We start from the raw sequence: 24795 nt of genomic DNA on the forward strand, positions 1-24795 counted from the left end.
GGCACAATCAAATAATGCAATATTCTGCAGCCGCCACAGACAATGTTGTCGGAAAATATGTAATGACACAGAACTAATGGCATGTTAAGAACAGCAGTTTGCAAAACAGTGTGGTAGGCTGGACTCTTTAAACACGTGCAGACATAAGAATGGTCAGATAGCCAACTGTGCCTTTTAAAGCTGTGTCTACTTAGCTTGTTTTTTGTTTTTGCTTTGTTTTCCTTTGCTTTCCTTTGCTTAAACTCCTGTAGTAAGTTTGTTGTTGTTTTTATTCCTGTTGTCTTGGTTAGCGTGTGTTAGCGTGTGTTCACATGCACACGTGTGTGGTTGTGCATGTTTGTGCAGAGACAAGAAATTGGAGTCAAGCGACTTCCTTGACAATCACCTTCCTTCCAGTCTCCCCTCCCCCACTTTGTTTTTGTTTTGAGCCAGGGTCTCTCATGGAACCTGAAGCGTGCTGACTTACCTAGATGAGCTGCCTAGCAAGTCCCAGGGCTCCCACTGTGTTGGCCTTCTCAGCCCTGGGGTTGCAGGCACATTGGCTGCATGCAACTCTTTTACATTCATTCTGGGGGTTTCAACTGAGCTCCTCATGCCTCTGCAGAATGTACTTTACCAAGCCAGGGTGGTGGCGGTGCACGCCTTTGATTCCAGCACTTGGGAGGCAGAGGCACTCGGGATGTCGTGTGTTCCTCCATCAAGCATTTACCAGGCACTTCCCCCCACCCCATGACCCATGACCCTGTGGGGATCCAACAGTGAGCAGTAAGAACCCCACTCCCGGGGTTCTGGGTTTCTCCGGTCTCTAGGGTGGTAGGAAAAGAAGGGATACAAAATTCCAGTCGACTTCCACATCCTTTGGCACTGCGCTGAAAAGAACCCTGTCACAGCCCGGCAGTGGAAGAAGAAGGAGAGAGGCGGGCCCCAAGCCTCCCTCTGACACCCTGTACACAGATGCTGAACTCAAAGGCACCGCAACTGGTCTGAAGAGATAGATCTGTGCTTTCCAGATTTAGCTCAGCCAAATCACCCAATGCTGGCAGGATGGGCAAGGAGAAAATAAACTATGTGGAGAATGTATGTTTGTTTTTTTTTTTAATTGTTTTGCCAGGACAGTTTGGTTTGTGTGCTAACAGCGGTCCTTCCAGCCTGACAATGACTGACCACTTCTCATCAGGGCAATTCCAGGAAAAACGAAGCCATTGCCAGAATTTAGAAATGCTCCCCCTTGTTTCCTTCTCCATCTTCCATGTGGCTCCTTTCCTTTTCTCTTCTCACGAGCTGTTTCTGCTCCACTGGTTCCCAATTTAATCATTTTTGTTTGTTTGATTGGTTGCTTTTTTTAATTTTTATTTTTGTTGTTGTTGTTCACAACCAAGCTAACAGTTATGAGAATAGGGCATCTATTCTGACAGGCTATGGGGTTTCTAAACACACCTTCCAAATGCTGCCAAATATAAAAGATTTCAGTAGGAGTTCAACACAAGAATAGAAAAGATGTGTGGATCTAGAATCCAGTTCTCTTTGTGTTGATACACACACATAAAAGGAAGGAAGGAAGGAAGGAAGGAAGGAAGGAAGGAAGGAAGAAAGAAAGAAAGAAAGAAAGAAAGAAAGAAAGAAAGAAAGAAAGAAAGAAAGAAAGAAAGAAAGAGGGAAGGAAAGAAGGAAGGAAGGGAAAGAAGGGAGTTTTCACAGAATTGCTCTCTAGTTATTTAGATTCCTCTTGAAGAGCAACATTATAAAACACCTAGATTCTCATTTTGACAATGAACTCAGAGAAGTTCATACCTGGTCCAGGGGGTCCTCTCTGGCCAGGGTCCCCCATAGCTCCTTCCAGTCCTCTTGGGCCTGGCACTCCAGGAAGTCCCGGGATTCGAGGACAAGCGTCCATATCTGAAGGTGGCCCAGGTTCACCTGTGGTTAGAATTAAGGGTGTATAATGGGTTCACAGCTCTTTCTGCAGCCTCTGCTATATGACGGATTCCTGAGACAGTGCTAAAAGCTTAACAAGAGTCTTCAACAGTCCAGTGTGATCTCCACAATGGTAGGAACTGGCCTTGCTCCCTGCAGGGACACACCCAAATCTTCAAGTAAGACTTTATGGATTAAGAGAGCAACTGATAGGGATGAGAGATGGGCTGACAGTGAAAGCAGAAATGGCGATTACTGCCTCTTGGCCGATGGAACAATACTTTGATGACTTTCAAGGGATTTCCAACCTTTGTGCCATTTTTCACTAGTAAGCTAGTCATAGGTGTCACTGAAAAGAGGAACTGGGGGTCCCTCAAGCTCAGTTTGGTATGTTCCTAAATCAGGATGCTGGAGCCAGGTGGCTTTGCCCAGTATCAGTCACCCCGACAGAGCTCAGGATGACCAGAGGCCCTCCTACAGTGACTTTTTGATCTTGAGTGAATGTTGGGATGATCTACACGGACCACAAAGATAACCTGTTAGCTGCGCCCCCGGCCCCAAGGAGTGCTGCAGCGCTTGGTAGTCTCAGCTGTGCCCTCAACTTTGGGCTTGATAAATCCAGCTACAAATGAGTTTCAAGGGTTTTGCGCATGGGATCCCTGGGGTGTTGTAAGGTGGAACCCGAGGCCTGGTGTGAGTTTAATTCTTCAGGGGATTCCAGAGTCAGCCAGAGCTGAGAAGCGCCCCCGCAGAGCTGGGTCCTGACTTTTAGAGCTGTCAGCCAGTTGGCTTGAAAGCAGTTTCTGAATCGAGACGTCTGAAGCGGGATCTAACATGTGCACTTCTAGAGCGTTCTCAAGCAAGATGAACAGTGTTGACCAGGCAATCTGACCGTGAGGACCACTGCACTGGGGGTCTGACAGCTCTTAAAATACTGCTTGTATTTAAGGCAGCAAGATGCTCTGCCTCCCAAAGCCTCAGTCCCTCACTCTGAAACATTCCACAGAAACCCAAAATACCACGGGGCAGTTCAGAGAGCAGCGGAGAGATTTTGAAGGTCGTGTGTGTACCAGGAACTGTGCGAAGCGCTTTATCACTCCACACTCCGGACAACCATGCCGGGCGCTGTGTTTCCAGACTATCGCAGGTAAAAAAAACCCAGGGACAAGTTGTGTATTTATTGTTACACACTCCAGACACTGCAGGGTCCACATGACAATCCAGGAGGCTCTGATTCCAAATATACCTTCCTTACCAGCATATCATCAAGTTGTCCTGCTTCTGTGTCTCCCTCTGTCTCTATATTTCTCCATCTCGCTCTCTCTGTCGCCCCACCCGGTGTGTCTGCGTGTGTGTGACTGTGTGCATGCATGTGTGTGTGTGCGCACATACACGCACGCATGCCTGCCCCTGTGATGTGGGACCCATGAATACTCATATACTCTACCATTGAGCTACAGCTACAGCCACAGCCAAAGGATTCATACTATGTATGATAACTTCTAAGAAAATAAATGCTTAGGAACACACTGTTTTTTTAGTTACAGTTTTCTCAAGGTTCAAGCAAACGTGTATAATAGTGTTAGACACCAATAATGAAGGAGCAAGAAAATCTGCGAAGCTGGGGCCTTCACTACAGAGTGTCGGCTCAACCCACACAATACTTCCTCTGCCTTTACAGAGTGGACCTGAGGTCTGTAAGCTGCTTGGAATTTAGCCTTTCATAAAACATGGCAAGAAACTATAAGCAACACGGATCCAGAGAACTTTTCACAATCTATCCAGCTGAGTATAAAACTTGACTTTGCCCCAAGGCTACTGAGAAATGCACAGGAATGTTCCTGTTTTCCCAGGATAAGCTGGACCTTTCCAAGAAGAGGGCAAGTTGGGAGAGCTCGGCTGGTTTGTTTGTTTTGTTTTTCTTTAAGGTAGCATCTCACTAAACTGTAGAGCCCATGACAATTTCCATCAAACAACCTTCCTGCCTCCGTCTACCAAGTGCTCATCTTATAGAGGTGAGACTCCTCTCCTGTCTTAGCTGGACTCTAGGTGAGGACTGTGATATTATCTTTAAATGAATTCCAGCTTATCACACACAGAAGGCAGAAACGAAAACCCATTCAACATCCAACTTTAGTTTTAAATTATGAGTATTTAAAATAATATGATTTTTTAATATTTTTGTTCTGTTTCCTTTACCTTTTAATAACGTAGAAGCTGAAAGAAAAAGGGATAAATGGGTTCTTATAAAATCCCTAGAAATAATGTATGGGGGTAATTTTCTGTAGAGCAATAACAAATACCTGGAAAGAAAAAAAAATGCACATCTTCACAATTTCCTTGTTTCTCCTCTTTTTTGTTTTCTGGGGTGGGTTTATGATTTTCTTTTAATTTTATGTGTATGGGTGCTTGGTTGCATGTATGTATGTGAATTGTGTGCATGTCTGGTGCCTGTGGAGGCCAGAAAGGGCATCATATCCCCTGGAACTGGAGTTACAGAAAATTGTGAGATGCTGTGTAGGTGTTGGGATTCGAACCCTAGTCTTCTAGAACGGCAGCCTGTGCTTTTAGCTCCCGAGCCCTCTCTGCAGCCCCGTTTTGGTGGATTTTTGAGAAAAGATCTCAGTCTACAGCCCAGGCTAGCCTAGAAGACATGGCAAATGCTCTTGACGTAGCTTCCCAATGCTGGGGTTACATACATGAACCAACACACATGTCTGTTTTTTCCCCTTTTGGGAACATTTTTTAAATTCTTTTTTTTTAAATGCCAGATACAAAATCACACATTCCTTTTGCATGACAGAGTATTATGTGAACATTATATTTTTAGCATACGAATAAATTTGTTCTTGAAAATGGACATATGCCTCTCACAAGGTACAAGCTCCATCTTTTAGTAATTAATGTTGGTGCTACCCACTGTGGGTATGTTATATATGTTCAGGTTGTCGGAATCATAAAATGAGCTACACTTTCATGCCCTGTGGCATCCAACAGTGAGAGCATTTACACAGACAGCCTGACCTGAATTTCTGTAAGCTGAATGCCTATCTCACTTTGCAAACCTGTAATGAGGGTCATCACCAGGATACTAATATGAGGTTACTATCACTGCAATGAAAAAGCCAACGCATTAAAACCTTTTATGACTCCAGAAACTCCACTTACAAAAAAGAAAAAAAAAATGCAGCAGTTTTAACTCACAAACACAGTGGGCAGGGCAAATGCAGAAATGGCCAGCAAATAGAGTCAGGGGAAATTATCCATTCCATATAACTCTTACCTCTGCAGCCTGAGGAGATCCATTGCCGAAATGCAAAACCAGGCGACATTTTTCACGTGGTGGAAAGAAAATTTAAATTTGTGAGTGAGGACAAAAGTGAAACCGGTGGCTGAGAACATAAATAATAATTTGAGGGAGCATCAGTGACAAGCAGAGTGACAACGCTGTATTTACATAAAGAGTTGGTGTCGCTGTGATTGATGGGAGCAGCTATGATTTTGTACTAATGGAGTTTTCATCTTTACAAGGACTTGAAATGAAGTTCTCTCGGGAAATGGACAATTCTAGTCGATTTTCTATCGTGAATTGTCCCGAATGAGTGTGTACAGGAATTGTGACTCTTGGAGGCTTCTGAAAATTCTGTATTAATTTGTCATGTTTTATAGGTTATATGCACAGAAAGAAAGCAAGAAGAATCCAAATATCAACCTTCTGTCTTGTTGTACCATGACCCTCGATGAAGTAGTGTGCAATATTTCTACCTTAGATTACAGTGCCATAAACATTGCAAAACAATGTGAATTATCACTAAGTGTCTATGATACTGTTTGGGGATCTTTAAAGACATTACTTCCTGTAACCTTACACACATATGTCTGTTTGCCCTTTCTCTTCCCAATTCATCCTTATGGTTAAACAAATATATTGACTACATAATTACATCAAATAGTCTCTCATCCAGCAGGAACAAATGTGCTTTTCAGAAAATAGACAAGACATCTATGGAAATTGGGGGACAAGAAGTAAGCCAACAATCTTAACAGTAGTCAAATCCTCCTCTGTCTCATGGGTGAAAAACACACAGATATTTATATAAATAATATATGTGAGGATGTGAGGCCAGCTCTTAATTCTTCAGCACGTTTGTATGGATAGTTTATCATATGTGAGATTTGATGAGGCAGTCTGAAACAAAACACTCCTTAGGTCAGAAGTGCTTAACTCATAAGTATGCCACAATGGCTTCTAAATAGTGATCCTCATAGTAACTGTTTAGAGGGAGGCTGTATAGACATGGCTTATGGGTGGACATGGATGGATATATATGGACATGGCCACCAGGAGCTTACCTGGAGGGCCTGTTGGCCCTTTTCTGCCTTTAGGGCCAGGTAATCCCTTTTCTCCAGGTTCCCCAGGAAAACCAGGCGGCCCTGGAGGCCCTGGGAATCCCATTGGTCCTAAAGGAAAGATAAGGATGAAGGCATAGAAAGTGGCATCACATTGTCTAGAACTGGTTGAGTAGAGTAGCTTTAAGTTCTGCTCCAAAAAAGAACAGGGCGGAGCCAATGGGAGGGAGGAGCTTTGCCTGGAAACCTGAGAACTGCCTCTATAAAAAAGCCCCAGGGCCAATGAGAAGGCATATCGAGCTGAAAGTATACAAAAAATATGCAAAGTCCTGTATTCTGAATATTCGCTGAGGACATCAAAGCATTATAACTGTGTGGAAAGGAAGGAGAGGTGCCTGAAGTAAGTTGTTTGCATGGCTGGAGGTCCCACCACCATCTTCTTCTACATCTTAGGGTCAGGCCCACCCACAGCATCCTCTCCTTGTTGGTCCATGTAGATGCTATTCGAATTTGAGTACCCTCCAGCCTCCAGTAGATGCCCAGTACACAGCTGTAGATTATAGGACTCCCTATCCTTGTAACAGAAAAGCATGAACTGGCTGGTGTGCTTCCTAGAATGGGAGTGAGGCAGGAAGCATAGACAGTGGCTTCACTAATATTTAATTTAAAAACATACACAATTATGTGTGTGTTAGAGAGAGAGAGGGAGATGGGGGCAGGTATGGAGGTCATAGAACACTTTGGTGAAGTCACTTCTCTATTTCCAGGGATTCAACTGAGTTCATCATGCTTGTACAGCAAGCACTTTTGCAGGCACTGAACCATCAGCCTCACATACCACTATTCTAATGTCCCTGCCCTTGGCTAGGTCACTGTGACTAAGTTGGCATGCTATTTCCCCAGCTCTAAAGCTGATGTCCAGGTGACGATGCATGCTGCAGACACGTCAGCTTCATGGCATGTCTGGTGGCACGTCCGTCTGATTCTGTACATGTAAGTTACAGCATCACCGTGGGCTTTATAGATTTTATAAAATATTTCATAGCTGATAAAGAGGCTGCTGCACGCTGTTGCATAGATGTGCACCACACAACCCCACAGATAGCCTTTGCACCTTGGCTGTCACAGCCTTGGGATAATTTTGGTTTCCCCTCTGCCTTAATCTTTTGCCGTGTTTCACACTCAATTCAGAACTCAGGCAAGGTGCTAATTACTGGGTCTTTTTCTGGAAATGTCAGAGGTGGGATTTTGGAACCCAGACCTCTTTCTTAGAAAATAAGGAAGTTGAAAACAAATACTCGTTAGTCTCTTTTCAACAAAAATGTCCCGGGAATGCTCCAGGAAGCCACTTTCCAAGCTAAGTATGTCTAGTGAGCACACGAAATGTGATCAGTCCATACTGGTCTGGGCTGGAATAAGAGTGATACCCACTGAGTTCCAGTGGCAGGCAGGGGGAGTGGCGTACTCGCGGGAGGCACAGCAATAGCTCCTTGGTAATTTTACGCTGATTATATATTTAAAACAATAATATTTTAACACATTTTATTGGATAAAGTACAAGAGTTAATTCTGCTTGCTTCTTTCAAAAAAAAAAATCTTATGGGAAGATGGGCATTTTGAGACCTGGTCCTGTTCTATAGCTCAGGCTGTCCTGAAATGCACTATTCAGCCAGCCCAAGCTTGTCTTGGACACAGAAATTCTTATGTGTCAGCCTTCCATAGGTTGGGATTATACACATGAGCTACCATGCCTGCCTAGTTTCACTTCTTAAATGTGGCTTCTTCATTTTTAAATCATACATACAAGGGTCCCTATATTTATCTTGCTTGGTTCTGGCCCAGGGGGTACATGCTTTTCCTTTCCTAGCATAGTTATTTATTTAAGACAGGTCTCATGTACCCTAGGCTCGCCTCAAACTCACTATATAGCAGAAAAGTATTACAAACTCCAGATCTGGGACTGGAGAGATGGCTCAGAGGTTAAGAATACTGGCTGTTCTTCCAAAGGTCCTGAGTTCAATCCCCAGCAACCACATGGTGGCTCACAACCATCTACAGTGAGATATGATCTCTCTTCTAGCCTGCAGGTAGAACATTGTATAAATAATAAATAAATAAATCTTTAAAAAAAAAAAAACAAACTTCAGATCTTCCTGCTTCTACCTCTCAAGTGCTAAAATAAGGAGAGAACACCACCATCCAGTCTATGAGACGCTGGGCATCAAAACTGAGGGCATTCTACCAACACCAGCCTTTCCAGTGTCTTTCTTTTGATTTTTATTCAAACTCGAGGACTTTTTTAGAGGAAGCCAGGGCATTTTAGAAATGGCCTCATTGTTTCCACAAGGAATAGGAATGGCATCACTTTATCCCAGACTCTTAGAATAAGATAAGGAAAAAAATTCTACACACACGACAGAAAGAATACCAGCATTCATACCTTTCTGTCCATCTTTTCCGTCACATCCTGGGGCACCCTGACAGCCTGGAGGGCCTGGTGGGCCTGGGGAGCCAGGTGGTCCTGGCAAACCACAGTCACCTGGATCCCCTTTCAGAAGGTCGACATTCCCAGGGGGACCTGGAGGCCCAGGTACTCCTGACGCAGGGAGGAGGCAAAAACATTCTTTCAGTCAAAGACAAAGGTGAATAGTGGTGGTTTGAGGGTTTCTCAGGGAAAGAAATATCATGATTTGCAAACAATGTATGTAGAGAATCAGAAGCACAAAGAAATCAACAGTATCAGAAGTGAAATACAAACTGTGGGCTACAGGGTCCAAGCTCAGAAAAGTTAGGTTAATAACTATTAAACTAAATAGACTTATACTAGACCCCTTTCCCTTCTGAACCATTTGGAAGAAAATACTAGCTAATGGTTTGTATCTTCAACCGTTTCATTATTTTAACAGGATGGATGGGTGGGTGGATGGATGGATGGATGGATGGATGGATGGATGGATGCATGAGTGAGGGGTGGGGAAAAGCATGTGATTGAGTGGTTAATTGGATGGTTAGCTGGGTGGGTGTGTGGATGGATGAATGTATGGCTGGGTGAGTGAGTAAATGGATGGATGGATGGGTGGGTGGGTAGATGGATGGATGGATGGATTGATAGATGAGTAGATGGATGAATGAGTGGATGGCTAAGTGGGTGGTGTATGAATGGATGAATGGGTGGGTGTATGAATGGGGGGGTGGATGAATGAGTGGGTGGATGGATGAGTGTATGTCTGGGTGGATGAGTGAGTGGTGAATGGATAGATAGATGAATAGGTGGGTGGATAAATGTATGGTTGAATGAATGGACGGGGATGTGGGTTGAAGGTTAGATGGATGAATGGGTAGGTAGATGGGTAGATGGGTGGATGAAATTTTAAGAAAATATAGTTGATGAGAAATGAATGTGCCTTCAAACTTATAATCTTACGTTGAAAAAATATCTATACGTAGGAGTGAGCTGACCCTAACTCTTCTTCCACTTAACTTCTGTGCTTCCTAGCACAGTTTTTTATTGCTTTCATTTTCTCTCTACAATCCCACCCTTACTAAAGTTCTAAAAAACATCTAAGAAGGCAGGTCTCTGTCTCCTTATGAGGTTTATGAGCCAGTGTGTATGTGGCTAGCAGTAAGGAAGAATCCATCACTAAACCAAGCTCTTCACCTGACCCCTCGACCAGCCTAGTCCCCCACCACTTCTTTTAGCTGTTAATAACTTCCAGAATCTTGCCCTGCCAGAGTCCATCCTTGTGAGGCAATGAGAGGCAGCAGGTGCTACTGACAGCCCATGTGCAGACTTTCTAGGTACATGATAGGCATGGGTCCTGTCCCTCTGGGCCAGCTGACGGGTGCTAAAAAAACAAGGAGTACACAACTCTTTCCTAGTGAGCACTTAGGACAGGCAGTTTCAATCTAGTGATCAGAAATGCTTGTTCCACCTCTGTACCTGGACAGCAGGAGCCTGATGAAGTTGATAAAGAAGGGCAGGGGAGCTGTTTTCTGTTCCTGGTCCTAGGAAATACTGCTAACTATACTGCCTGTCCGGGTGCATCTTACTCATCCAGCTTCTAAGTTGGTAGAGCAGCTTTGGCACTTCTCTGTGAAATGCTACAGACACATCTAGCTTGTAGCTTCTAAGGAAGAGACTACTTTCTTGGCCATCCTCAGCCATGATGCCATCATACCTCTTGGGCCATCAGGGCCAGGAAGTCCCAAGTCTCCAGGTGGACCTGGATAAGGAATGCCACCCTTAGCAGCTCTTCCTGGGGCCCCTGCGGGGCCAGCTGGTCCTGGTCTCCCTGTGGAAGCACAGGTTCCCGTGTTAGCCCCATCATATCTAAAACGTATCAAACTAGCTCTTGAGGAAATATCAAAGTATGCTGCTTCTTACCTGGAGGTCCTGGGAGGCCCTTTTCTCCAGGAAAGCCCGGGGGAGAAATCCCTGGGCTCCCAGGGTCACCTCTCTCTCCTTTTAGCCCAGGCATTCCCATTGGCCCACGTGGACCCATTTCAAACAAACCTTAATGAGAAAAACAGCATCAGTATCGCAGTCTTCTCCTTGTTTGTACCTGGCACAGCGCCTAAAAAGAACCCAGCCCCCAGCAAGAGTGTGGCAGAGAAAGTGAATGGTTCTGCAGAGACCAAACTCCAGCTTCAATGATGTTCAATCCGTTAAGTCTCCATTTCTTTCTTATGACCCATTGCAATGACCAACCACAGGTTTGGTTTTTGGGGGGAGAGGGGAGAAATTATGTCCCACATTTTAAGAACCATTATTTTAGGGACTGTTTCAAAAGGCAAAAATAAAGGCTATGACTATATAACTGTGAACAAACTGCCTAGAAATCTGAGTGGAGACTGGTCTGCCCTATGAACTACTGTATGGTAGAGCTTCCCATTGATAAGGGAGAGGCTATCTTTGATTTCCTCTAAGAGTCACTTCCATACTTAACCAGATCAATTGAAAGAGCTACCAAACAAATTTTAAGTGACCTAAGTTACTCTAACTTACTCTTTTTTTTTTTCTAAGAGCATAAAAAAAAATCCATAAAATTCATCAAGGTTCCAGCTCTCACCAACTACAGAGTAACACTTAGCTGTAAAATCTCTTTTCTAACCATTATTCAAATTCACAAGTTGGGTTCAACTACCATGTCTGATTGCAGGTCTTTTGTAATGAGAGAATAATACAATAGAGATTTTTAAATGGAACAAGCTAAAACTGGGTGTTTGAAGATTATCCTGTCTGTGATCTCAAAAATAACAGCAGGTTGTGTGCAGCAGTGAAGAACACTTGCCACTCTTCCAGAAGACCCAAGTTTGATCCGTAGCACCCATGTACTACCACTCATTAATAACTGCCTATCACGCCAGCAACAGAGAGAGCCAACACCTCTAGCCTTTTCCAGCACCCGTGCTCACACGCACATATCCCCATGTAGACACTGAAAGGTTTAAAAATAAAACTTAAAAAAAAAAACTAACAGGAAGTTATTCAAGTAATTTTTCTCAACAGTCACAGTAAAAGAATGCCAGCACTACTAATTCAATGATCTTGGTTGTGCTAGCCATAGGCATACTTAAAACAAGGCGATATACATTTTAAAAAAATAACAAGACTATTTGTTTTTCGCAGCATCTTGCAATCAGGTCCCATTTTAGCAAGGACTCAGATAGACCTAAGCAATATTAACTGCCACTCCTTTGCATCAAGTTTTCTTAAATATCCCTTTTATATAAGCCATCCACAGAACTGGAAATAGTTCCAACACTGTCTATCCTATGCTATTCTTTTGGATTCACTCCCCCCCCCCAATTCTTGTGACATGAAAAATACTGGGGAAAGGTTCAATTTCATCTCTGGGTCCATTGATCAAAGTTTGATCCGTCTTACCTGAGGCACCTTTTGCTCCTTTCTCACCTTTCAGACCATGTAACCCATTCAGACCAGGAGACCCGGGGGGCCCTGAAACACAACACAGACTCTGTGTCCCAAAGGAGAGACCAGCTGTCCATTCCTAGTCTGGCTGCAGTCACATGCCTATCCCAGGGGAGGGTGAGTCAAAGGAAGGAAAGTTGACAGATATCACTGTCTGGAGGTCATCATAGGGGTTAGGAATCCAGCCTGAGAGTTTTTCAGCACATTCATTTGGTGAAGATTTTCTGACAAGAAGATGTAACAAATATATTTCTTTGGCTTGATCTGTGACTATCTCATGATGGGAGATTGTCTACAATTGCCATATTTGGGCGCAGGAAGTGACCTTTGATTTTGATGATGCTAAATCTTTGTAGACAGAGATGGAGATTGGAGGACAGGAAATCCAAACCTGCTGCTTCCCAGTTTGAGTTTCCCCTTTCCAGCAGGGTGTGCTGGTCCCAATGCCTTCCAGATGTAGCCATGGTAACAAAGCGAAACAACAGGACTATTCCTGCTGCGGTGTGTTGGGATTACCTGTTCCCCTTGTTTTGCATTAAGCACTGTTCCACACTGGAAAACAGACCTGTGGGTCAAGCTCAGCGGTAGCTATTAATTTGCAGCTAGTTCTTTCAGAAGAGTCCCACTACCTTCTGACAGCAAAATGAACAGACTTTGCGGTGACCTCTGAAGTCAAACCCAGCCTCTGAAGCCAGACCTTACGCTTCCACCGATGTTGGTACACATGGGATTGGACTAACCAAAAGGCATTCTAGAGTTCTCTAAACAGGAAGCTCCCAGCCTGGCTTTACTTACGTTGCCACCAAATGCGTCCAGTGGGAATTGCTCCTTGAGGTTTTCCATCAGAAGATGATGGATTTTTCAAGTGAGAGTTTTCTAGCAGGACAGTACTCAGTTGAGGAGGGCAGAAGTGAGGGGACAGAGAGGAAAAAATAGGTGGATAACAAGTATCACCCAGTCCCTCTTGGGTACAGAGCCCAGGCACATGTGGTCCCACTGTGTCTTGTTGTCCCACTGTGTGATTCTAGGATGCTCGCGTTTCTCAGCCTTTGGCCAAACCCAATGACTTTCCGAGTTCATCACTGGACTTTATCCAGGCTTGTTCTTTTTCACCCAGAGGTAAGCTCTCCTCCACACAGCCCCCTACTCACTCAGACTAGCATTCAATCTGTTTGTGACAACAACACGGTCATCTTATGTGATCAAACACATGGAAAGTGGTCCCTGAAGTACCCAACAGGAGCCTGACTAGGGCTCCCTGGATGAAACAAGCCATGAAACAACAATCATGTCTTTGGGCCTCTGCCTTCCTGAATCAAGGGTAAATCAGTGCCCCAAACCAGGCTAAGACTAGTCAGTCTTTCTCTCCCCACACTGAACATATTCCCTGCACCTCATGAGTATTGAACATACTTGTCGACTCAATGAGTGAATTACAAAATGTGAAGAAAGGAGAGAGAGGGTTGAAGAGTTGGGGAGAAAGTGAAAGAACACACTGCAGTTTCTGCTCAAATTACACATTTTTCTCTAATCCATTTGTACAACAGCTATAATTCAGAGAAGTCGAGTCATCTACTACCTATGGGTAAACAAGCTGAGGGCTAATTATCCTTTGTTCTGAGACTCATTGTTGGAGAATGGCAGAGTTATTGGCTCCATCCTATTTATCATCAGCACTTGAAATAGACAACTGTTGTTCTCCTTTTAGGATCTCAAATTTAGATCGATTCAAATGAGCCATATTTTTTTGCACTGAAAAGGGGGGGAAGGGCATGTGTCCTTATCTTCCCTAAATCTCTTATTTTCTAACCACTTTTCATAGTCCTCCTGGCTTACTTTATTTTCCAATCCTCTTTCCTATTTTATGAGCCAGTATTTTAAGTTTGCACCAAAAGAACACAACGACCTTCCTCATCTGCCAAATCTGGATATTTATTGCAATCTATCTAAAATGATAATAAAATTTTGAGACCATTTTGCTATTTCTATGTCTTTTGATCTCGAGTGTTAGCCACCAAGATTGATGGCTTGGGGACTTGGCTAAAGGAGGGCTGTCCTAGCCTCTGCCAGCTCTCCATTGTCACATCAACACATCCAGATCCTGGGCTGCCACAGCCCAGCCCCTTGCCATTGTTGAACTGGCCGACCCTTGTGTGACCCAATGTTATCTCTCTAAATTGAATGCAGCTACATCTGGGCAGGGTTTTAAGCATAATTTTCCCCTTTTACTGAAAGCTTTTATCAGTCCCATCTCTAAATCAGAAAGTTGTTCATGCATAAAATATATACAGAGCAGATGAAGGGCAATTAGGCTAACAAAGCACATTCCTGGGTAATGAGGAATTTTTATTCACCTCTCTGGTCGTCCTTCTGTTTAACAACCACCATTCAAGGCTGCACCCGGCTGCACTCAGGGGCCAGTCTGCTTGCTCTTCCTTCAGTCAGTGAGTCTAACCTCTGCCCCAGCACACTGTGCCCTCCTCTGTGTTAGACATCCCGCTCTTGCTGACAGGTTGTATTTTTGTTCTAAAGTCAGGAAAAAAAAATGCTACTCTATACTCCCAGGACACTGGTAAGGTTTACGTGTTAATAGGGTGGCCAGTGTGCTACTGTTTGACTGGAATTTTTACCACTGGAAATTCCACATCCTATGACAGTCCCAAGCAAAAGGAGGCACCTGGCCGCCCTGACGCTAATGTTGATGGGGAAGAGAAATCTTCACAACTATAAACAAAGGTTGAAAACCCTTGAGAACTCTTCTCAGGAAAAGATTCCAAAACGAGATTTAAGCTAGCAAATATAGGAGTACCCACTGAAAGGATAAATATGGCTTTCTAATGCACACAGCTCCATCTCCCAAGAGTGTATCTCATGACAAGTACTGAAGAGACAATGGGAAGCAAGAAAGATATAATCCCTGACCTGACAGGACAAAGAAGCAATGACATCTAGGTTGATATGTGCTGGGGTGGGAGACAGGAGAATAATGCAGTTACAGAAAAGGGGGTAGGGGTGAAATGGGGGGCCCTGTTTGTCATGGCTCTATGATGGAAGGCATTTTCTTCCTCATAAAAGACATTTCAAACTAGCTGGGCTGGGAAGATGTTTCCATTAGCGAAGTACATGCCGTACAAGCATGAGAGCCTGAGTTTTGATCTCCAGCACTCACATTAGAGAGAGAGCAAAGGTCGAGCAGATATCTGTGACCAGAGCAGTGTGGGAACTGAGACAGGCAGCTCCCGTAGCTCACTGGCCAGCTACTCTAGCCCAACCAGGGAGCTCCAGGTTCTGGGAGTGTCCCGTTAGTTTATACTGTTGTTTGTCTGTTTTGTTTTGTTGTCAACTTGATACGGACTAGGTCATCTGGGAAGAACTTCAATTGAAAGTAAAAGACCCTACCTAAAAAAGAAAAGGTGGAATTCAATTCAGAAAGGCAGGCAGCATTGACCTCAGGCCTCCACACATGCCCATAGGCACAAGTGCGTACATATGGACAAGTATGGACACACACACAAACATGAACCATTTTAACAGCCTCTAGCCCAGATACCCAATCCACGTATAGTACAGTCCCCCAACAGGTAACTCTCAGGTTTCCATCCTCCACATCTTGTGTGGATGTACAACTTTTTAGTGAGTACATGTTCTTAGAGGCAGAAAGCAAGCAACCAAGGCCCTTGTAGCCTGTGTGTAAGTTAAAGTTTAATTCTGGCTGGACCCAAGCAGGATTCAAAAATCCATACAGTCTGTATGAGCAAACACATCTGAGTTCAGCAGCTGGTTTGTTCAAACAAGAGAGTTGGTCTCCCTACCTTACTCAAAACATACTTCAAATATTTAGTTTCTAGGTTCAAAGCTTTTCTGCTGGATCCGGCTTCGTTTTTACATCTGCATGATAAACTGAAACAATGGGTGTATCCTGTGATGTTTTGAGTTTTAACAATGTATCCCACTGTTTCCTTTTGATCTGTTTGGCTGGATCATTTGCTGTGCCGTGTGCAGTGAAACAGCGTCCCCGAGTGGCAGCCACATGGCACTGCAGCAGGGGTGCGCACAGGAAGTGAAATGCCTTCCAATACCTCCCTACACACTCAAGTATTTCAGCGCCCAACATTAGGAGGCAATTAGCAATTGCTTTTATAGTGATTTTGTTGTGGATTGAGTTCACGTCTATGAAGGTTTTGTTTTGTTTTGTTTTTAAAGCAATGTCATAGGGAAGCTATTTGATAAATGTTCCAAAGGGAAGGAAGAATATATTACAGCCACCTGCAGACCCTGGGAAATGTTTCCTGTTGTGTGGAGTTGGAAGGCTGTGGAAAGAGAGCCCGGAACAATGTGAAATGTTTCCTTCTGGACCCCTACCAAGTCCTTCCAGACTGGAAGAATGTTGAAGTCAAAGAGGAGCTCAGGAGGGCTGCAGGGGTTGCCAAAGGCAGGAAATGTCCACAGCCACCAGAGAAAAACTTCAGAACAACAGTCTCATCATTTTGTGTGAAACTTTCAATTCATCACGAGTCTGGTTTTCGCATTACCACAAGCATCAGTGAAGATGGAGAAAGTATCAAGAGGTCACTTATTCGGACAAGAACTCCCATCAGGTTATTTGGTTGCCAGTACATGCCTGGGTGTGCTGAAAGCTTCCAAAGGAAGACACACCTTCTCTGCAGCACTGCACTAAGAATTAGACATCACCCACTGCTTGTTGAAGAGCTAGGAATCGTGGAAAGCTGGGGAGTGAGGAGCAGAAAAGATGAAAAGAATAGACTTTGGACTTTCAAAAAATAAAAAATAAAAATGACGTTTAATTCCAGAAGTGATTTTTAACTCTTCCAAGAAGTACTTTGGTTTTACTAACGTTATATGTATAGAAGCCAAGGTCCTGGAGTCAGCTGGGACTAAAGGAACAACAAAAAAAGAGGAAATAGAAGGAGCTAACTTGTCTGGGAGGGCGAAGAAAAGCCTGGCCCCTCGTCCGCTGTTTGACCCCCAACTTTATAACTACTTATTCACCAACCGAAATACTTACTGTGCATCAGCTGGCACCAAGGACATTATAAAAAGGTTTTGGTTTTCAAAAAAAAAGAATCATGCTCTGTTGGTAAGAAAGTCCTCTGAAGGCGTGCTAGACGTGTGTCCAGGGCACACAAGAGAAACCATTTGTCTAGAATAGGCAAAATGGCCCAATGAGGGGAAGGCAGAAGAATGCGAGGACACGAATAATTGTTAGAGTGGGCATTCTGTGGCGTACTTTGTTGTATTATAGCCAGACAAGTAATCAGACCACTAGTGCCTCTATAAGACAAAAACTACAGCTAGGACACATGTTTCTATATCTGCCCAAGAAAGTGAACACAACGTAAAAGGGTACTCTCTCTCTCAAAAGCCCCCCTGTCTTACCACCCTGCCATAGCCGGTCCACATGGACTCATGGATACAAATCCTTTAACGCCTGTCGCTTTCTGCTGTGGCCAGCTATAGTGCACCACTCTCCTAGTTCTGAACCTTCTCTTCATCAGTGTCCACAATGCTGAAAACACTTGCCATTAATTTTTGTGGTTGCTGAGGTGCTTCTATTCCATATAGCGGACTACCAAGGTTAAAAACCGTGCTTCTGACATCATATACACACAAACAGAGCCTGGCCTCTATACTCTATAAACACGGCAAACAGTGCTTACGTTACTTGCAACTCAAGAAGTGGGCATTTGTGCAATTCTTGTAGCTTTTTAAGTGTAGCTAGTGCTAAAAAACCTGAGTGGCTACCAAGCCGTTTCTGCTGGTTAAACTATATCTGGAAACCTGAGTGCTAGACTCCTTCCCTCGTGTGACTGGATGCCCTTATCAGATTTAGATGAGTGATTCCAGAGCCTCTAGAACTCTCCTTAACCTCTCTATGGCTCTGCTCTGTCCCACAAGTAATTTACCCACAGGTTCAAGGCTGATTTTAAAGATGTTTTATTTTTACATATATTTATTTATTTATTTTAAGTTTATTTATAATATCTTAACACAGGCAAGCATGCCTTTAATTCTGAAATTTCATTTTATGGGGGTCCTGGAGATCTTACCGATTCTCAGGGCTCAAATGCTTGCCACCTCTTGTGCAGTAGTTTGGACACAGATCATGTTTCCCAAAGATTCATTTGTGAAGAAAATAATTCACATGTAAGGCATTAAGCAAGCAGACAGTGTTAGAGGCCACAACCATCTCTCTTATGAAATAGCTCCATGAAGGCTGGAATCCCGTATATTTTCTTTAAAATGACACCCCACACTTAATGCAACGGAATTAGGGCACAAAGGAAGCTTGATTGTCAGCGGAGGCAAATGAGTGGATGAGAGCATCATACAGACACAAGCAACATATCCTCTGAAGAAACAGGGTGGAAACACCAAGACGCTGGGCCTTCCCCAACAGAAGTCAAGCCTCAACAGAAGGCATGGCCTCAAGCCTCCCCCTGGGGTGGGGGAAGCGGCTGCTAGCATTGCTGGAGCCAAGTCACAAGCCCAGGAAAGGAGTTGCGACTTTGCCCCCAGTGGGCTGGCCTTTTCTGGAGGGCTGGACATTCTCCCTACTTACCTTTTACTCCGGGAGGACCTGGCCTCCCTAAATATCCCGGGTCACCTCTTGGCCCGGGGTCTCCCTCTTCTCCTGGGGGGCCCTTGAGCCCAGGTATCCCTGGGTCACCTGGGGACAGGAGAGAAGTCTTTCAGACAGTGCTATGGAGATACCATTCTCAGATAGGGTCATCTATGTTCATTTGGCGGTGCAAGCCTGTGAAGTTGGGCTAGTTTTGGTAAGTGTGCATGCTCCGTCCTGAGGCACGTGAGAGGCAGAAGGGCTCTACACGAAGAAAAGCTCTTTCTGGTACACCAAGTCACAGGAATGCTCGGAGGTTTTCTTGGCTTTCTTGAAAGGTACCTGGACTCCCCGGTGGTCCAGAAGAGCCAGGCTGTCCAGGTCTTCCTGGTGGTCCTCGGGACCCTTCAACTCCAGGAAAGCCTTTCTCTCCGGGGGCTCCAGTTTGTCCTAAAGGAGGAAGGATCAAAATTTGATTAGTTGTAGATTGCTCTTTGCAACAGTGGCTCTCAAGCAACCAACTTGAAGCCTCACTATTTCTGTTGTGGGTTTGTGTTGCTGCTGGGGTTGTTTGTTTGTTTGTGTTTACGCTTTTTTTTCAGTCGACAAGGAAAACATGATTAAGGAAAAAAATTGATGACAAAATTTTCTGTTTTTAAAACTGATATTGTATCACATGCAGTTTTCCAAGTTTGTGATGGTTTAACCATTTTCAAATGATAGTGTCTTGATCAGTCTTTCTTTAATCAGTCTCCCCACTGCTAGACAATCAAGTGCTTCTAATACTTTTTGTTATTATGCACATTGATCTTTGAATATAAAGATACATATTTATTTATTTATTCTTTGACAATTTCATAATGCATGTGCTGATCACATTCACTCACTCCTCCTCCAATTCTCCTTTATAGATCCTTAGCCACACTCTATCCTTTTGAACTATTTCTTTAGGAAATACTTTTCCTATTTCCCAGGAGCAGAACCTCTTGGTAAATAGTGTGATATTTGGGTTTCCCTTAAAATACATTTTTAAATGCTAAAATATTTTAAAGTAAAACCTAACCATTGCGGAATTCCATCTCAAAGTGCATCAAGAGGTAAGCCTGAAAAAAGAAATTGTCTAGGTTGCCAAAATAACATTGTGGCAGCGAAGAATATGAGTAACAATCCCCCAGGTCATCCAGTGCTCACTCCAGACTCCAGCCCCTCTCCACCTGTTGTCCTTGTAGCAAACCTCACTAAATTCTACACCAGAGCTGCACATGGGGCCTAATGGGCACAGCTCTTAAATTAAAATAATAAGAAATAAACATACATATCTTTAAAGTCTCTAGCAGTCGCCTCATGTCCCTGACTCCCTAGGGAAAGGTTGGCTGCTCTCTAAGCCTTCTAGAAGAGACTGGTCAGCATTTGATTCTTGGCACAAGTCGCCAGCGGCTGGATGGAAGTACATACAACCTCCTCCTCACGTGTCTCCCACCCACTGCACTGCACTCAACATCCCGGGCATGAGCCACGTTCTCACTGAGGACACTGGGTTTGCGGCTTTGCTTTTTGCTAATTTGCAAATAGTCTGGCGGTTCCAGCAGGGGAGCACAGCTGCTCATAGACCCTTGATGGAAGGGCAGTCCTCCTCTATCAACTGAGTGTGCAGGAGGGGAGCACGCGGGTTCTCCAAGTGTCCTTCGGGCCTTCAATGCCACAGTGGGACTTCTGGGGCACATACCTTCAGAACTGAGCAGATAATGAGCTCTCAGGCTCCCCAGAGATCAGACAGCTCTTGTTAGACTACCTAGCTTCCCCTGTGTAAGCCAATCAAATAAATCCTTTTTGTGTGCTGTTATATTATATTTTATATTACATATGTAATACATGATTACATCATATGTAATATAAAATCTGTTGATTCTATTCCCCTAGTGAACCTAGGTACACTCTAAATTATATTTACTTTATTACTAGAAAGATGACTATTTTCCCATATGCTTATTTACATGTGTGACTTTAATTCAAATTTATAGTAAACCAATAGTCTATACTGAAAAATCAATGGCTGAATCTTCAAAATATGCAGCTTTGTATTTCCAAGTCCATGGAGGCGTAATATTCAGTACAACGCTAAAGCAACCAATGCCTGTGCCAGTTTCGTACTTTTACTTTCTTCTAGCCCCGCTCTGCGTTATCTGATTGATCCCTTACACCTTCCTGCAAGGAACATGTGGCATCACCATTGTTGGCTCCAGTTGCCAAAATAGCCATTCAAAACTGTACCCCAAAGTGATGGTTGTTGTGTTGAGAGCAGAGTTTCAGGAGTAATTTCCACTATATTTCCCTCCGAGGTGAAGTGGATGGATGGGGTTATAACTGACTTAGTACAATCTTACATAATCCCGGAACAAGCCAAGCTCTCTATACATCCTTGCTGAGTTCACTCCAGTGCAGTGTGGGAATCCCTGGCCAAGGAAAATAGAGTTTCTAAACTCTGTGCTGAGGAATAACAGAACAATTTTTTAAAACTCCAAGCTTAAGCCATGGCAAATAAGAAACCAGAACAATTTAAACACTGATGACCACAGGACACCAAATCAAGCAGGGTAAGGCGAAATTTCTGGAAAAGCCTGACTCAGTATAAAATATCCACAGACTTATGGGTTTCAACTTAAAATACTAGGAAACATAAAATGCCCCCAGTTTGTGCTACTTTGAGCCTGGGAAATTTTTATATCATCAGGTTTATGACAAAAACACCCATAAGCACAAGAACATTTCTGACTCTTTTGTTGACTTCACAGTAGTGAAGTCATCCATGATAATGTATGTGTGGTTTTCAGTTTACAAGCGACTTTCATTTGATGTTCTGATTAGACATTCTACCTGGGGAAACGAAATATGACTCCTGCCAAATGCAACTTCGAGGTGATGCACGGATGGCCTAGTTAGGTTGTTGTCATCCGGGAAGGGGGGATTTCAATTAAGAAATAGTCTTCGTCAGATTGGCCTGTAGGCAAGTCTGTGGGGGCATTTTCTAGATTAATGATGGACCTGGGAGAACTCAGACCACTGTAGGCAGGTGGTCCTGGGTTTGTCCAAGAAAGCAGACTGAGCAAAGCATGGGAAGCAAGACGGTAAACAGCACTCCTCCATGACCTTGGCTTCAGTTCCTGCCTCCAGGCTCCTGCCTTGAGTTCCTTCATTGACTTCCTTTTATTGATGGACTATAAACTATAAGATGAAATAAACTCTTCTTCCTAAGTTGTTTTTGTGTTTGTCACGCTAACAGAAAACAAAATAGAACAACAACATTCTAAATACAGAGCCCTAATTTACAAGGAAACTGTCAATCCTTGACTAGATTTACGTCTTAGCATTACTGACTGATTGCATTTGGGCCTACAAGACTTAACCAACCATCTGTAGGCAGAGGTTTGCTCTGTCCATGCAGTGTATATTCCTGTGTGTGTATCTTTTTATAATTTCCTGATTATTCATTCCAGATATGCTCTTAGCAGAAGAATACCCGTGTCAAACAGCAAGCATATTTTAAATATTGATGCATGTTTCTAGAGGGCCCAAAACAAAGTGCAAATTTGCTCTCTCCACATTCACTGGTCTGTTGCTTGCCACCAGTGGGAAAAGGGAGTCTTCCAGAATAACTTATGGCCATATTAAAGGACAGACATGGCAAAATAATCTGAATTTTAATTGCTTGAGTAGTCACTTTGCCTTTGTAAAACTATGAGGGAGTATATTGCTGTGCCAATGTCATTGGTCACGAGTTCCCAGTGACCAGCCCTGGTATCCTTTTCCAAGAAGGATGCTACAACAATGCCACACAGAAGCATTTTGAGACGTACCTTAATGGGCAAATGGTAAAGAAAATATGATAGAATCATTCCCAGTGAGTGTAAAAGTAATTACTTTGTGTTTCAAACTAAGTCTTATTTATTATACTAAAAAATATGTGGGGACATACCTTGGAATCCAGGGGTGCCCGGCTCACCCTTCGGGCCAGGTGGACCGTGCCGACTGGCAGGGTCGCCTTTGCTTCCTGTTAGTGTTATAATAGCGAGAGCATTACTTAAGGAAATATCATTTGGTCTCACACAAGTAACGTCCATGGTATTTGTCTTCAATAATCTAGCTTCATGTTTTCCAGGAGACATTTAAACAATTTTTGTTCACAATGGACAATGAACAATGAAATTATAGATGAAAGATGTGATTTATGATTTTTAAAAAAGATTTATTCTTTGTGCATGAGTGTGTTACCTGTGTGTGTGTGTGTGTGTGTGTATTGTGTAAATACTAGGTGCCTGTGGAGGTTACCAAGATAGTTAAACTTTTGAATGTTGTATGAAAATATTTAGTATATCATGACTTTAGTTTATTTGCATGTTTGTCTCTCCAAAAGGTAAATAAAAGTTCTCTTTCTCACATATCATGACTTGTGAAGAGTACAATTTCAGTTGTGTTTTCAAGGCAACAAGGTTTTGGGCACAAGTTAGGCTCAGGCCTATTGGGCCAGCCTGCAGCTATTCTACAAATAAAGTTTTGTTGGGTTATAGATGGGTAGTTGTGATTGACACAGTGTGCCCCACAAAGTTTAAAAAAAAAAAAAAACAACCCAGCTTCTTTTCTTTGATTAGGGATAAAAATCATTGAATTATAAGTTACATCTGGCTTGAGAATTCTTAAGTAAACAATGAACATCTGGTGGGATATTTATGTTCTGTGATTCTCGTAAGTAGAATCTCAATAGCTGAACATAGGACATCCTTAGATGAGTGCTGGTTCTTATGGAAAATGGCATTTCTGAGTCCAAGTGAACCCAGGTCTGGTCAGTTGTACCAGCTACAATTTGAGAAGTTGTGGTCACTACACGGGCAGCCTCTGAGACTTCCATGGCGAGGAAGTCATGATGCCCCTGTAGGTTTGCTGTATCCCGTCTGGTACCCTTGGACCTGCGTGGAGACGAGGACCCTTTGAAGCTTCAGTGTCTCGCTGTCAAGAAGAGTCTAAGAGTTGCTTCTGAGTTCTAGTTTGTGATGCATTTTATCCTTTAAAAATGCAATGTTCATAACTCGCGGTGTTATAACTCTCAGAACTCTGAGTTTGATGGGGGGAACATTTCCGAAGCATACCTTTAGGTCCTCTTGCTCCATCATCTCCCGAGAATCCAGGGGGGCCTGGAGAACCTGGATCACCCTGACAGTTAATGGAACAATAATAAGACCCTAGTTGGATTTTCCATGCAATGGCACAAAGGCATTACAGTTTTCTGCAGCTGATTTAGTGTTTGTAATTGGCAACGGTGGAGGAAATTGTTAGTGTCTTGCAAGCATAATACGAACGGTGTCTATGTTTTATGAGCAGGCAAAACTCCTCCAGAATCAAAGCTATCCATCCCAGCAAGAAGCAAAGAAATCTTTATCCACAATTACTGAAGAGTAACTGTGTCATACAATTTGAATTTATGCTTTGAACAAATCAATTTATATAAAATAAAATATTGAAAGTTCTGCTGTGTCATAACTTTTAAGGATCCATTTTATTCCAAAAGATGGAAAGCCAACTATGATTTACATCTTCCAGAAGTGTGAAACAAGTTACTACATTATATTTTCTGGTTTCTCATAGGGAATGTTACTCATGATTATAAAGGCCAAGTGTAGTTAACGGAAAATATATGAAATCTTCAAACAGATGGTAAGGCTTAGAAACCAGAATTTTGGCAGTGTTCAGGATTCCCCACCACCACCACCAATAAGGCATCAGTCACGAGGCAAGGCTCGATGAGTTATTTAAACCTGGGCTGGAATGTGTGAATCACATGACTTGCTCATCTACTGCAGGAAATTCAGTTACACCCTAACCTTCCAGAACGCTCCATTCTTCCTTCATAATACTGCTTAGTTTAAAAAAGCCAGTAAGTGACAAGAGCATATACTGGCAAGTTCTGACTCTTTGTGGGATCCTGAGAGCAGAAAGAGTTTCTTTCTTTTCCCTGGTAGAAGCAGCT

At 43.3% G+C, this 24795-nt stretch overlaps 1 protein-coding gene across 1 annotated transcript in view; it reads right to left on the reverse strand.

Moving 5' to 3' along the window:
• Positions 1–24795, reverse strand: part of Col4a4 (collagen type IV alpha 4 chain) — a 115412-nt gene that overhangs the window by 12485 nt on the left and 78132 nt on the right. The window contains exons 34-44 of the mRNA XM_021635103.2: positions 23918–23981; positions 22750–22824; positions 19119–19226; positions 18777–18884; positions 12152–12223; positions 10649–10777; positions 10443–10556; positions 8705–8860; positions 6268–6375; positions 5198–5206; positions 1792–1917 (exon numbers count right to left, since the gene is read on the reverse strand). Of these exons, the coding sequence (XP_021490778.1) occupies positions 1792–1917; positions 5198–5206; positions 6268–6375; positions 8705–8860; positions 10443–10556; positions 10649–10777; positions 12152–12223; positions 18777–18884; positions 19119–19226; positions 22750–22824; positions 23918–23981 (1069 nt within the window). The remainder of the gene's footprint in view (positions 1–1791; positions 1918–5197; positions 5207–6267; positions 6376–8704; positions 8861–10442; positions 10557–10648; positions 10778–12151; positions 12224–18776; positions 18885–19118; positions 19227–22749; positions 22825–23917; positions 23982–24795) is intronic.

This window comes from Meriones unguiculatus, chromosome 15, assembly GCF_030254825.1.
Source record: "Meriones unguiculatus strain TT.TT164.6M chromosome 15, Bangor_MerUng_6.1, whole genome shotgun sequence".
NCBI classification, from domain to species: domain Eukaryota; kingdom Metazoa; phylum Chordata; class Mammalia; order Rodentia; family Muridae; genus Meriones; species Meriones unguiculatus.